The 11,454-nt window shown below is 30.5% G+C and overlaps 2 protein-coding genes across 2 annotated transcripts; one reads left to right on the top strand and one right to left on the bottom strand.

The window, feature by feature from the left end:
* Window positions 1–5,010: 5,010 nt before the first annotated feature.
* Window positions 5,011–7,632, top strand: LOC110624942 (N-(5'-phosphoribosyl)anthranilate isomerase 1, chloroplastic). Its single transcript, XM_021770423.2, has 5 exons — window positions 5,011–5,198; window positions 5,479–5,541; window positions 5,696–6,060; window positions 6,147–6,310; window positions 7,165–7,632. Exons 1-5 carry the CDS (start codon window positions 5,189–5,191, stop codon window positions 7,388–7,390), a joined length of 828 nt encoding a protein of 275 aa, XP_021626115.1. The 5' UTR covers window positions 5,011–5,188; the 3' UTR covers window positions 7,391–7,632.
* Window positions 7,633–7,880: 248 nt separating this feature from the next.
* On the bottom strand, window positions 7,881–10,633 carry LOC110624941 (omega-3 fatty acid desaturase, chloroplastic). Its single transcript, XM_021770421.2, has 8 exons — window positions 9,970–10,633; window positions 9,753–9,842; window positions 9,570–9,636; window positions 9,145–9,237; window positions 8,862–9,047; window positions 8,680–8,760; window positions 8,443–8,580; window positions 7,881–8,342 (listed from the first exon to the last, which is right to left on the bottom strand). Exons 1-8 carry the CDS (start codon window positions 10,476–10,478, stop codon window positions 8,157–8,159), a joined length of 1,350 nt encoding a protein of 449 aa, XP_021626113.1. The 5' UTR covers window positions 10,479–10,633; the 3' UTR covers window positions 7,881–8,156.
* Window positions 10,634–11,454: the final 821 nt, after the last annotated feature.

The following is an 11,454-nucleotide window of genomic DNA, read 5'->3' as shown; positions in this document are numbered from 1 at the left end:
TGATGAGTTGCTGATTCTGCACTTTCTTTAATGGTCTTTAGTTGGCATCTTTTTTTTTTTTTCCAGGGTCTAGATAAATTTTTTCTTTCCTTTTCTTTTCTTTTCTTTTCTTTTCTTTTCTTAAATAATATTTGGTGTGCATATTGAGTCTCGTTGAATAAAAAATAATTTCAATAAATTATCAGTCCCATGAAATGAATAATTGACAAATAACGTCAAAACTCTTGAATTGTTATGATGGTCTTATCAATCAAACAAATTATTATTTGTCCTTCCATTTGAAAATTATAATTTGGGTCATCGACATATTGATTTTTGTTAATAATTTTTTTTTAAAAAAAATAACTAGCCTTTTTATATACTTTTTTCTACATTTAAAAAATATTTTTTATTAATTTTTAATTATATCTATTTTAAAAATATTAAATTTTATTAAAAAATAATAGTCAATAAAAATTATTTTGAAAATAAAATAAAAATTAAATAGAATTATAATAATTAATTTATATATTAATATAAGTTAAAAAGGCAAATAATAATATTTAAGTAATTAAAAAAAATAGATACAAAATTACAAAACAGGAAAGAATATAATTTTTACAAAACGTTAAAATAATAATTCATATGAAAATAGGTGTTTGGGCCCTCCATCGTCAGCACTGTCTGTCTTTCTTGGACTCTCAGCAAGCAATGAGTTGTGTCAATAGCCGCCCACTAGCATAGTTGTCAACCAAACACCAGTTGAATGGTCCCACACAAGAAGTTTCTTACTACTCACCTTGTTAATACTTATAATTTAAATTCCAAACTCAAATCACAATGGATACTATTAACAATTAACGTGAATAAAGAGGAAACACAAGAATAAAAAAAATTTATGAGGGTTTTCTTTGTCTTGCAAGGTGTGAACTGAATGCAGTGAGGATTTTGATGTTGACGGTCGAGGAAGCGGTGTTGGTCTCAACATTTCTTTTCTGATCGGTTTGTATAGTTTTGTTATGCAGGTGTCTTTTGAGTCTGCTTAGCAGAGAGAAATTTCGTTCTCTCCTTCTCCGATGATTTTGCTGTTGGATTTTGAGAGAAAGTTTGACTGCCGGTGACGACGCTCTCTTGACTCTGTCACGTCGTCTCCCTTCGTATGGTGTTTACGTTGTCATCGATGAACTAAATCCGTCTTAAGTTTCGGATTAGTTTGGATATGCCGAAGGTGCTGGTGGTGTTGCACAATAAGAATCATCTTATAATAACTGTCCAGGTGTTTTGGACTTCCATATGATTGTTTGTTGTGTTTGTTTTTCAGCTTATCTCCTTAGGCATGTGCTATACCTCTCTGTTTTGAATTGAGTCCATGGTGGAGATGGTGGTGGTCGTTGGATGGTTTTCGATAGGTTTTAGGCGGGTTTACTTCTCTTTTAGACTTATTTCTCCTTTAGCCCATTGAATCTTGAACGCAGTTAGCTTTGCATAATAACAAAAATTAACATGAATCATTTATTTTTAATATAAAATGAAAATAAATTTAAATTAAAATCAAAAATAAAAAAATTATAATAAAAAATTAATTAAATTAAATTCTCATAAAATTTTTAATTTTAAATAGAAGCTATGAATAGGGCTGTGCAATCGGTCGGTTCGGTTCCGAACCGAACCGAATTGAAAAAATCGAAAACCGATTTATTAAAATTTTCAAAACTGAAAAAACCGATTATAAAAGTATAACCGAACCGAATCAAACCGATAAAAATCGGTTCGGTTCGGTTCGATTCGGTTCAAACCGAAATAACTAATCAATTTCATGAAAGCTGGATCGTCATGGAAGTTCGACGGTCGCCACGAAGCGGCATCGTCATTGGAACGGCTTCATTTCTCGGTGGCGGAATGTCATCTCTGATCTTGAAATTCCCTCCCAACTTCGTGCGCCAGCTCAGCACCAAGTCCCGCCGGAACTGCAGCAACATCGATGTGGCGCAAGTCGTTGCCGCTTCGTGGTCCGACAATTCTGCTACAGGTATTCCCTCGGCGGCGGCTGCCGGCTCCGCTGCAATCCCCGCTACGCCGGTCGATTTGATTGACGGCGATGAGGCGACAGTGGTTCGGATTTGGCTTGGGTAAATTCGGTTTGCAGTGGTTATGTCCTCAGTTGATCCACAGAAAGATTTCAGAGATTCAATGATGGAGAGGGGACAGGGGAGGCGAACGCCTGGGCCGAGGGTTGGGATTAGAACCGAAATCGGTTATTTCGGTTTGATCGGTTATTTAACACGTTTAAACCGAACCGAACCGAAAACCGAATAATTTTAAATATACTAACCGAACCAAACCGATCATCCCGATTAACCGAACCGAAAAACCGAAATTAATCGGTTCGGTTCGGTTTTTCGGTTTAAACCGAAATCTGCACAGGCCTAGCTATGAAGTCCTCCTTTAGATGAGCCATTTTTTATGTTTTTGGGTGTGAAGTGTGAACACATTTGCATATGCAGAGTTTAGATGATGCTAAGATAAAATCATCGTTTTTCAAAAGAGGTTGTTCAAAATTAGTATACATCCTCTGGATTTTGTTGCTTTGTATAGAACACAGTGGTTGACATATTCAAAAATGACATCTAAATTGATTGAACGTAGAAAATTTAAAATAATAATTTTGGATTTATCTCCAATCCCTGCGTTTGGATTAATAAACTTATATAATTTAAATTTATTTTTTAATTCATTTTTTACACTTGAATATTAAAAATTGTAAACATAAGTACAATTTTTTATTTTTGTGAATGAAAAGTCATAAGTGATTCATAACCTTTTTATACATGGCTCAAGTTAAGGCTATTTTTTCTATATTAATAGTTTTGAAGAGTATTCTTGATTTAATATAAAATGAAAATAAAAAATATGAATAAATATTACTCAATTATTAACATAAATTGCAAACTAATATAAATAAACATATTTTTAATAAATCAATAATAAAAAATACACATTAATTTCAAATTAATAAATTAATTAAATTTTTTAGTGCGCTATAAATAATTAGTACTATATTTTATTGAATATTAAATATTATCGTGGAATAGCGTCTCTATTAAAATATTCTAAGTTTAATTGTGATGTAAATTCGAATTATTAATTTTTTCAATCTGCCTTTCCACACAAGTCTCTTGAAATTAGAAGGTCGATCTCTTCGCATATGTCTGTTTCTAGATAAATTTTTTTGCAAATTTATTTTTAAGATCGAAAAATCAGTCTCTTTGCACAGATTTGCCTTTAGATCAGTTCCTCCACAAATCGGCCTTTTCACACCGTTTCATTCAAAAATAAAACGTTCCCTTGCTTCTAATTATAATATTTTCATATGGTAGTTAGAAATAGTGAAGGGTTTTGCGCCTACGCCTTTAAGGTTAGCATTTCATAGAGGCACTCAGCAACTAATCTGCACTATGGACTCCCAAAATCCTTCATTCCGCCTTACACTCAGAGTTTGCTCCTCCGTGGGACATTAATTCCACAGTGACAGCTATCAAGATTGTGTGTTCTCATTTTAATTCTATCATTTCAAAATATTTCTTTTAAATTGTGAATTAATTCATGTCATTATATAATAATTTTCACATTAATTTTTTTAAAAAATGTACATTTTTTTAATGAAAATATTAAATTTTCAAAACAGCTATGTTTTAAAATTAAAATTGGAATTATCAAGTTAATCCAAACAAGTTAATTTTGTTTATCAAATTAGGTAAAGTAATACTCAATTTGCATTCTCATTCAAATTAAATTTAGCTCAAAATTTATGAAAATTCTTCTATATTCAATTCTACATATATCTAAATAATACTCTTTTATTTCATAATTTGTATTTATTTTTTCTTTTTTTTATTATTCTAAAATTATTATTTACTTTTTTTATACTATAATAATATATATAAATTAACTATCATAATCTTATTTAATTTAGTTTTATTTTTAAAAAACTTCTCAAAATATTTTTAATATTTAATAATTTAATATATTTAAAATGAATATAATTAAAAAATTATTTTTTTAATAAAAGATAAAATGGATAAGAATTATGGGATAAAAATAGTAAAAAAATTAATATAGACTTTATTATTTATGTAAAAAAACAAGTAGACCTTATTATAAATTTAAATAGAACTTAATATAATATTTATAAATTTAGAAGTAGACCTTATTATTTCTGGATTTCTTCGCTATATTTCAATTTTATCAAATTATAAAGAAAGAATAAATTATTTTTAAATATAACTAGAGAAAAATTTATTAATTTTGATGAATTTATCTTTCATTTTACTCCCTACTATTTAAATAAAAATAGTGTTTGATTTAATTATATCTTTTAAAATTATGTAAAATTCAATTGAATTCTAAATATAATTTATTTAAAATGAATTATATTGTTTGGTATAATACAATTTAAAAGGTAGAATTCAATTGAATTTCATATAATTTATTTTTATTTTTTAAATTACTTTTAAAAGTAAAATAAAAGAGCAATCCAAGACTTAGTCTGGTGAAAAGTGCATCATATAGTCTTGAAACGTCTAAGGTTCGACTCCCCCAACCCCTATTTCAAAAACAAAATAAAGTAAAAGAGTTTTTCACTATCAAAAAATTTTATATTTAATAAATTTATAACAACTAATAAAAATATAAATCCATTAAAAATATATTAATAAATTCTTATGATGGGAAATTTACACAATAAAATAAATAATTTTATTACAAAATAAATTTAAATATTATAAAATAAAAAAATAAAAAATATATATTATATAATTATTTATATATAATAATAATAGATAAATAGAAAATTAATTTATAGTTTTCATTTATGATTAATAAAGTATAAAGAATAAATCATAAAAAAAATTATTTAAAAAAATATTATAATTCAAAAAATGCTGTTGTGTTATAACCACTTTTATGAAATTAAATCTTTAAAATTAAATTCTAAATTTTATTCAAAATAAACAGACAAAACATAAAATTAAATTCCACAAAAATTTAAGAATTGAAATTCAACAAACATAGCCTCAGAACATCGCTCTTTCTCACCGTTTCCCACATTCCAAACGGAGGGTAGAAGAGGCATCGCTGTTTGCTTCATTTCGATACTTTCAGGGTATCTACAGAGAAGAACTGAGCATCCCATCAAAATTGAATCCAAATTATGCTCTCAGGTCTTTGTTCTTTTTCATTTTGTACACTTGGACTACAATGCATATCACCTGTTCGCTGAATTTTCTCTTAGAGAACTCACTCAATTTATCATTCGATTATATTCCCCACCTATTTGTTTCATGAGTTTGCCTGTTTGCTCATGGAAAAAGGGGGGAATATCTGTTTTTACAGTTCAAATTATTTTGTAGAGCTCTTTGGTTTTAGTGCTTTTGTTATTTCATTTTCTTGGAGTTTAAATTTGTGGGACTTGAGTTTCATATTGATATTTGTTCTTTAAAGGGTTGGCTACTGGGGGTCACTTACAACCCAAATTTGTCAATTTGCAAGCAAGGCATGCTACTGGTATGTTTTTCCTCTTATTTTCGTAATTTCTTCCTGTTGCACCTTAAATGTGCAATAATATTTAACCCCTTCATCATTTCTTGGTTGATGTATGTAATTCTGGCATGTTTAACATTTATCACTATGCTTCTCAAGACTGTTGGGTATTTTGCAGGTTTTGAGGTGGAGAAATTATATTTTTCAAAATTTAGGCCTCATTTGAATAACAGAATAACTTGCGCATTTTCCCCACTAGAGAAAGTTGCATTCACTTGTAAGGAACATGAAAAGAATTGGCCTTTGGTTAAGATGTGTGGGATTACAAGTGCTGAAGATGCTGCTATGGCAGCAGAAGCTGGAGCTAATTTTATTGGGATGATTCTTTGGCCCAACTCAAAACGTTCCATTTCACTTTCAAAAGCAAAGGAAATTTCAAAAGTTGCACGGGAGTATGGAGCAAAACCTGTTGGGGTGTTTGTGGATGATGATGCAGACACAATATTGAGAGCTGCAGATGCTTGTGATCTCGAATTTGTTCAGGTATATGTTTTCATTTTTGGCTTAGTTGTTTATAGCAAATTAGCAGTAACATATTAATTTTTTTTTTTTTATGCTCTTGATTGCAGCTTCATGGAAATGGTTCACGGGCAGCTTTCCTAGATTTAGTTCAAGAAAAACAAATAGTATATGTTCTTCAAGCAAATGCAGATGGAGACCTCCTAAATCAAATTTCAGATGAAGATTGTTCGACGGTTGATTGGATTCTGGTGGATAGTGCAACAGGTGGTAGGTAAGATAATATCTTACTTTAACTTCAGTAGGTTCATTTGTCTAGCTTTGTTTTGCATGCATATGTCTTTGTTCTATGAATCATCTCAAGTCTAACATACACAACTTTGAATCTTATGATATCACTGTAGTAGTTGTTCATATTCAAATTGAGTAGATATGCGCTCAATATTATACAAGAATACTAGGTGTATTACTGATGGAACCATTGAGGTGAACTGTCTTTTGATGCCTACTGCATGCCATTGCGTGGAAGCCCAAGACTAAAAAGCTTAGATTAGATTTGGGAGACTGTCTATAATAGAGCATAGGAGTAACTTTCTCAATAATCTTTCAATTGCATCTCCATTTTATAATTCATAGACATCCATTATGGTCTATCAAACGTATTTAAATTAATAAACTCTTTGTCTGGGAGGGGTTCTTTTTAAAGTAGTGATTGGTTTTCAATGTCTAAAAACCTTGAACTTGTGTTTTTGAGAATATGAGGTTTTTTAAAGTAAGGTGTTTGGGGCTGTTTAATAAATCTAAAAACCCCCATTTCCAACCTCCTAAATTAGTGGTTAATAAGGTTTTCTTTTTTAAAACTTCGAAATATCATAAAAAGTCCCTTTCTAACCAAACAATAAAAAATTATAAAGGTTTGAAAATCATGAAAAATCTTGCTTTCAAAAATTTTACCTTTAAAAACTTTACCTCCTTCGGAACAGGGTGTAAATTTATTGTGTTTTGCAATCTTGTATTCTTGTTGTCCCCTATTATCTAATTTCTGTTTGCATTATCACTTTGAGATTAGAAATTTCTCAATATTCTCGTTTTTTGTTCTTAAGTTCTTTATTGAAATCCTGTTTCCAGCGGCAAAGGATTTAACTGGGCTCAGTTTAAGCTACCACCAATTAGAAGCAAGCATGGGTGGCTCTTGGCAGGAGGGATCAACCCTAACAATGTTTGTGAAGCGCTGACTACCCTGAAACCTCATGGTGTAGATGTCAGTAGTGGCATTTGTGGCTCAGATGGCATCAAGAAGGATCAATCACAAATATCTTCCTTCATGAATGCAGTCCGTTCTGTGCAGTATTGACTGGTCATGAGCAAGAGAACTTATTGGTAACTGCCTGAAAGTCGTTACGTTGTTACTATGCATTCAATTCCATTTTACTTTTACATATCCAAGGATAAATATATGGATGTTGCATAGGCTTTTGCTCATGCTAAAATACTACCAGCATTTCTTGACTGTTTTATTCATTTATTGGGAGCAAGTTCATGAGCATCTCAAGAATGTAGCTCAATGTGCGGTTAATATGATCTGCCATTCTTTTCCATAGTCGATTTTTTTCCTTCCTTATTGACAGAATAAATGTGAAGTTTCGGATTGTATAAATTAACTCCTAAATATTAGTAATATTTAATCAAGGTCCTTTCTATAAGGGAAGGAACTTGAGATGTGGTTGGAAACTAGTGAACAATTGCTAGTTGTGGAAGTGACACGATCATCTTCCTATGCCATGCATTTTCTTTTCCCTTCTTGCCCTTTTGACTATGTAATGCATATAACGACAAAGAGAAAGTGCCAAAAAAAAAAAGAAGATTTGATATTTTCAGTTATTGATACATCATACACTGAACCTTTTTATGCTCAAATTACAACATAACCATCTAATATCATCTATCTGCAATCTCTCCAATCATATGAGGAGAAAGCAATATTTATATGTGGGCAGAATGGCTGTACCCTGTAGCAGAGTAAGCCAAATATTGAGTAGTTGTCAGAAGTTAAATCACTGGTCACAAAAGATCTTGGCTTGGTAGGGCTTTTATTTTTTACACCATGAACATTTGCAGCTTCACTCTGTTTTCTCACCACCATACAGATTAGGATCCTTCTGGTAGTATACAACATCTCCAGTATCACTTACATAGTGATCTTGATTCATGCTTCTTATAAGACTTCCCAGTAAGTGAAATGGAAGAGGTCCAGATTTTCTGGGTTCCCGGTAGTATTTCCCTAGCACAGGCTTAGCTGCTTCAGTCTGTCAAAAGGTTAAATGCAGAAATCATAAGAACTAGAAGAAATTGAGCTGCAAAATTGACCTAGTTCAAGTAATAATTAAGGAGAAAGATTATACTCACTGCTTCAATCAAGTGGTAGTGGGGGATTTGGGGGAAGAGATGATGAATCACATGAGTACCAATATCATGGTGTATGTTATTGATCCATCCATAGTCTCTATCAAGAGTTGTAAGCCCTCCTCTCAGGTAACTCCATTCCTATCGTAACAACCGAAGCAAGAAAACGATAGTCAGCTCTGGAGGAAACTCCAGTACCATTAAACTAAAGCTCATTGATTTTATCGTTTATCATCGCACCTTTCCACGATACCAGGGAAGTTTATCTCCATGACCATGGTGATGCAGGTAGGTCACAAAGTCCAACCACATGACAAAGATCTGCATTTCAATGCAAATTCATGAATTAAATAAGAAGAAAATGAATTGCAGAGATTGCTTCCTATGGCTTGACATGCAAGTTATTGCAGAACTAGACCTACCCAGTAGGGAATGCCATAGAGTTTAAGCATTTGGAGAGGACCCATTACAAAGTTTAAGCACAGAAGCAATGCAGCCATTGCAGTCCAACAAGCTGTTGAGGTAATAACATCTTTTTTCTCATTTGGGACAAACAAATCGCTCTCTGGATGAAAATGAGAACCTTTTTTTCCAGGGCTTCTACTCCACTGCAAGATTAATTGAAATGAAACATCACTATCAGTCTCATAAACAGTTTATTAGGATCAAAAGTAGAATTGATTAATTGAGATGCTAAAGGATTACCAGATAGAAAGGATAAGCAAGCATTGGAAAAGGCAAGGTGAACCTCAATGTCTTTGTAACATTATCCAAACTTCTGAAGATTTTCTCAGACAACTGTAATAGAAAAGGGATGTATTCTAATGAATTTCAAGTTTGAAAAGAGACATGCAAGATCCTTGAACCAAGGGATATTAAATAGGATAAATTACTATTTGATTCCTGTGGTATATAGAAACTATTTAGTTAATTTTTTAATTTTAAAAAATATATTAAAATATTCTTTAAATTTTAAAATGTTAATTAATTAATTTTTTCATTAAGTTTACCGGTTAAATATTATAAAAAATTTTAAAATATTTTCAATATGAAATTAATAGACTGTTTTACAAAATTCATATAACGAATTAAATAGTAAATTTATCTATTAAATATTGATAGAAACTCACTGGATGCCATGATTCATCATTTTCAACATGTCCATGGTTTTGATGATGGGTTCTGTGGCTAATTCTCCTGAAATAATCAGCAAAACATCTATTTATATCATAAACAACAACCAAATTTTCATTTAAAAAAAGAAAAAAAACGATACAGAAAACTTAGAATTTAGCATAAATTGCAGGACTGACCATCCATGGTAAGGAACAAGGATTGAAGAATGAAGAAGGTGACCCACTACACTATTCAGCCTTGGATTATTTGAGAAACTTCCATGACCACTGCACAATTGCAACAACAATTCATATCAGAAACAAACTAATGAAAACTGATAATCTAACAGTAAACCACAAAGAAAAAAGTTGAAAATAAATTCAAAAAATTCAAGGAAAAATATGATTATTTTACCAATCATGGCCAAGAACAAAGAGAGCCCAGAACATAGTCCCTTGGCAAAACCAGTAGAGAGGCCAAACAATCCAGTTATTAAAATAAGCAGCAATGGCAGCCAATCCAAAAACCACAACCACATCTCTCACAACGTAACTCATAGATCTCCATGGATTTTTAACCCAACAATGTTTTGGTATGGCTGCTCTAATATCAGCCAATTTAAAAGGTGGTGGGGCACCTGGGTCAAAAAATTCTCCTTCCTCATTAGCCTCCTCGCTTTCTTTATCCTCCTCTTCATTCACAGTTGTAAAACTTACAGGAGCTGCAACATTTAATTGCCAGTTTCCTTGCTTAGACCAATAAGAGAGCTTGAAAGAAGGACAAAGATTGCGAGTTTTTGAGACTGGTACTGGTCTTAGGTTGAAAAGATTAGAGCTTTTTGATGCAAATCCAGTTGTGGGATGAGGGTAGATTCTTGGGAGAGGTCTTAGGCCACATTCTGATAAGAGCCAAGAAGCAGCCATTGAAGACCCAGAAAATGAAAATGCAAGAATCTATGGAGTTGTTGTAAAAAAAGAAGTTAAAAATTGGAAAGCAGAGGAAGAGATAACATGAGCATTTCTCTCCTCAGCTGCTAAAAAGCCTAGCTTCTGCTTCTTGTTGCTATCTTTCTCTGTATGTGTGTGTATTATATACCCGTCTCCCTCTCCATCTCGTGTGAGAAATTGAAAGGGAAAATTATTATTTAATCCTTATAATTTAATAAAATTAATTATTTATTTTTTAAAAGCACATTAATTAATTATTGTCTTTCAAATTATTAATTATTTAAAGATAAGGGCACTTTACTTGTTTCATATATTGATAACAATTCAAATAAATAGAGGAAGTTAGTTAACAGTTTGAAAAGTAGAGATTAAATTGTTCATCTTTTGAAAAGATGAGAAGTAATTTTTAAAAATAAAAGGATTAAATAGTTAATTTTATTAAAATATTAAAATTAAATCATAATATTTTCTAACAGAAAATGGTGGAATTTTCAGCCTCGTAAATGAACGTGTGGAAAAGAGAAAAGAAAGTGACATTGCCCTGGGACGTTTCATACCAAGTTCTCCCATTTTCAAAGGCTTTTTAAAAAAATAATAAAATTATATATTAGTTAATTTTTTATTTTAAAAAATATATTAAAATATTTTTTAATATTTTAAAAAATTTATTAATTATTTCTTCATTAATTTTAACTATTAAAATTATTTTATTATTTAATTTTTATAATTTTTTAAATTTTTAAAATGTCTATTAATTAATTCTTTTATATTAAATATATTTTAAATTTTTTATAATATTTAACTATTAAAATTACTAAAAATAATAATTAATATTTTTAAAATATTAAAAATATTTTTAATGTATTTTTTAAAATTAATTAATAATTTTTTTATATTATAGAAATTAAATAATAATTTAAAAAAAATAATGGATGAATAAGACAGGTTTTGT

Source organism: Manihot esculenta, chromosome 10 (genome assembly GCF_001659605.2).
Source record: "Manihot esculenta cultivar AM560-2 chromosome 10, M.esculenta_v8, whole genome shotgun sequence".
Taxonomy (NCBI): Eukaryota; Viridiplantae; Streptophyta; class Magnoliopsida; order Malpighiales; family Euphorbiaceae; genus Manihot; species Manihot esculenta.
The sequence above is the reverse complement of the archived record's forward strand: the minus strand, read 5'-3'. Positions and strand labels throughout refer to the sequence as shown.

Bases quoted from the DNA above. Each gene is read 5' to 3' on its own strand.
- LOC110624941 (XM_021770421.2), bottom strand. From the start codon at position 10,478: ATGGCTGCTTCTTGGCTCTTATCAGAATGTGGCCTAAGACCTCTCCCA. The intron at 9,843-9,969 runs GTAAAATAATCA...GCAATTGTGCAG, and splicing joins TTTGTTCTTGGCCATGATTG to TGGTCATGGAAGTTTCTCAA. The intron at 8,761-8,861 runs GTAGGTCTAGTT...ATTGAAATGCAG, and splicing joins TCTATGGCATTCCCTACTGG to ATCTTTGTCATGTGGTTGGA.
- LOC110624942 (XM_021770423.2), top strand. The intron at 5,542-5,695 runs GTATGTTTTTCC...GGTATTTTGCAG, and splicing joins GCAAGCAAGGCATGCTACTG to GTTTTGAGGTGGAGAAATTA. The intron at 6,061-6,146 runs GTATATGTTTTC...TCTTGATTGCAG, and splicing joins GTGATCTCGAATTTGTTCAG to CTTCATGGAAATGGTTCACG.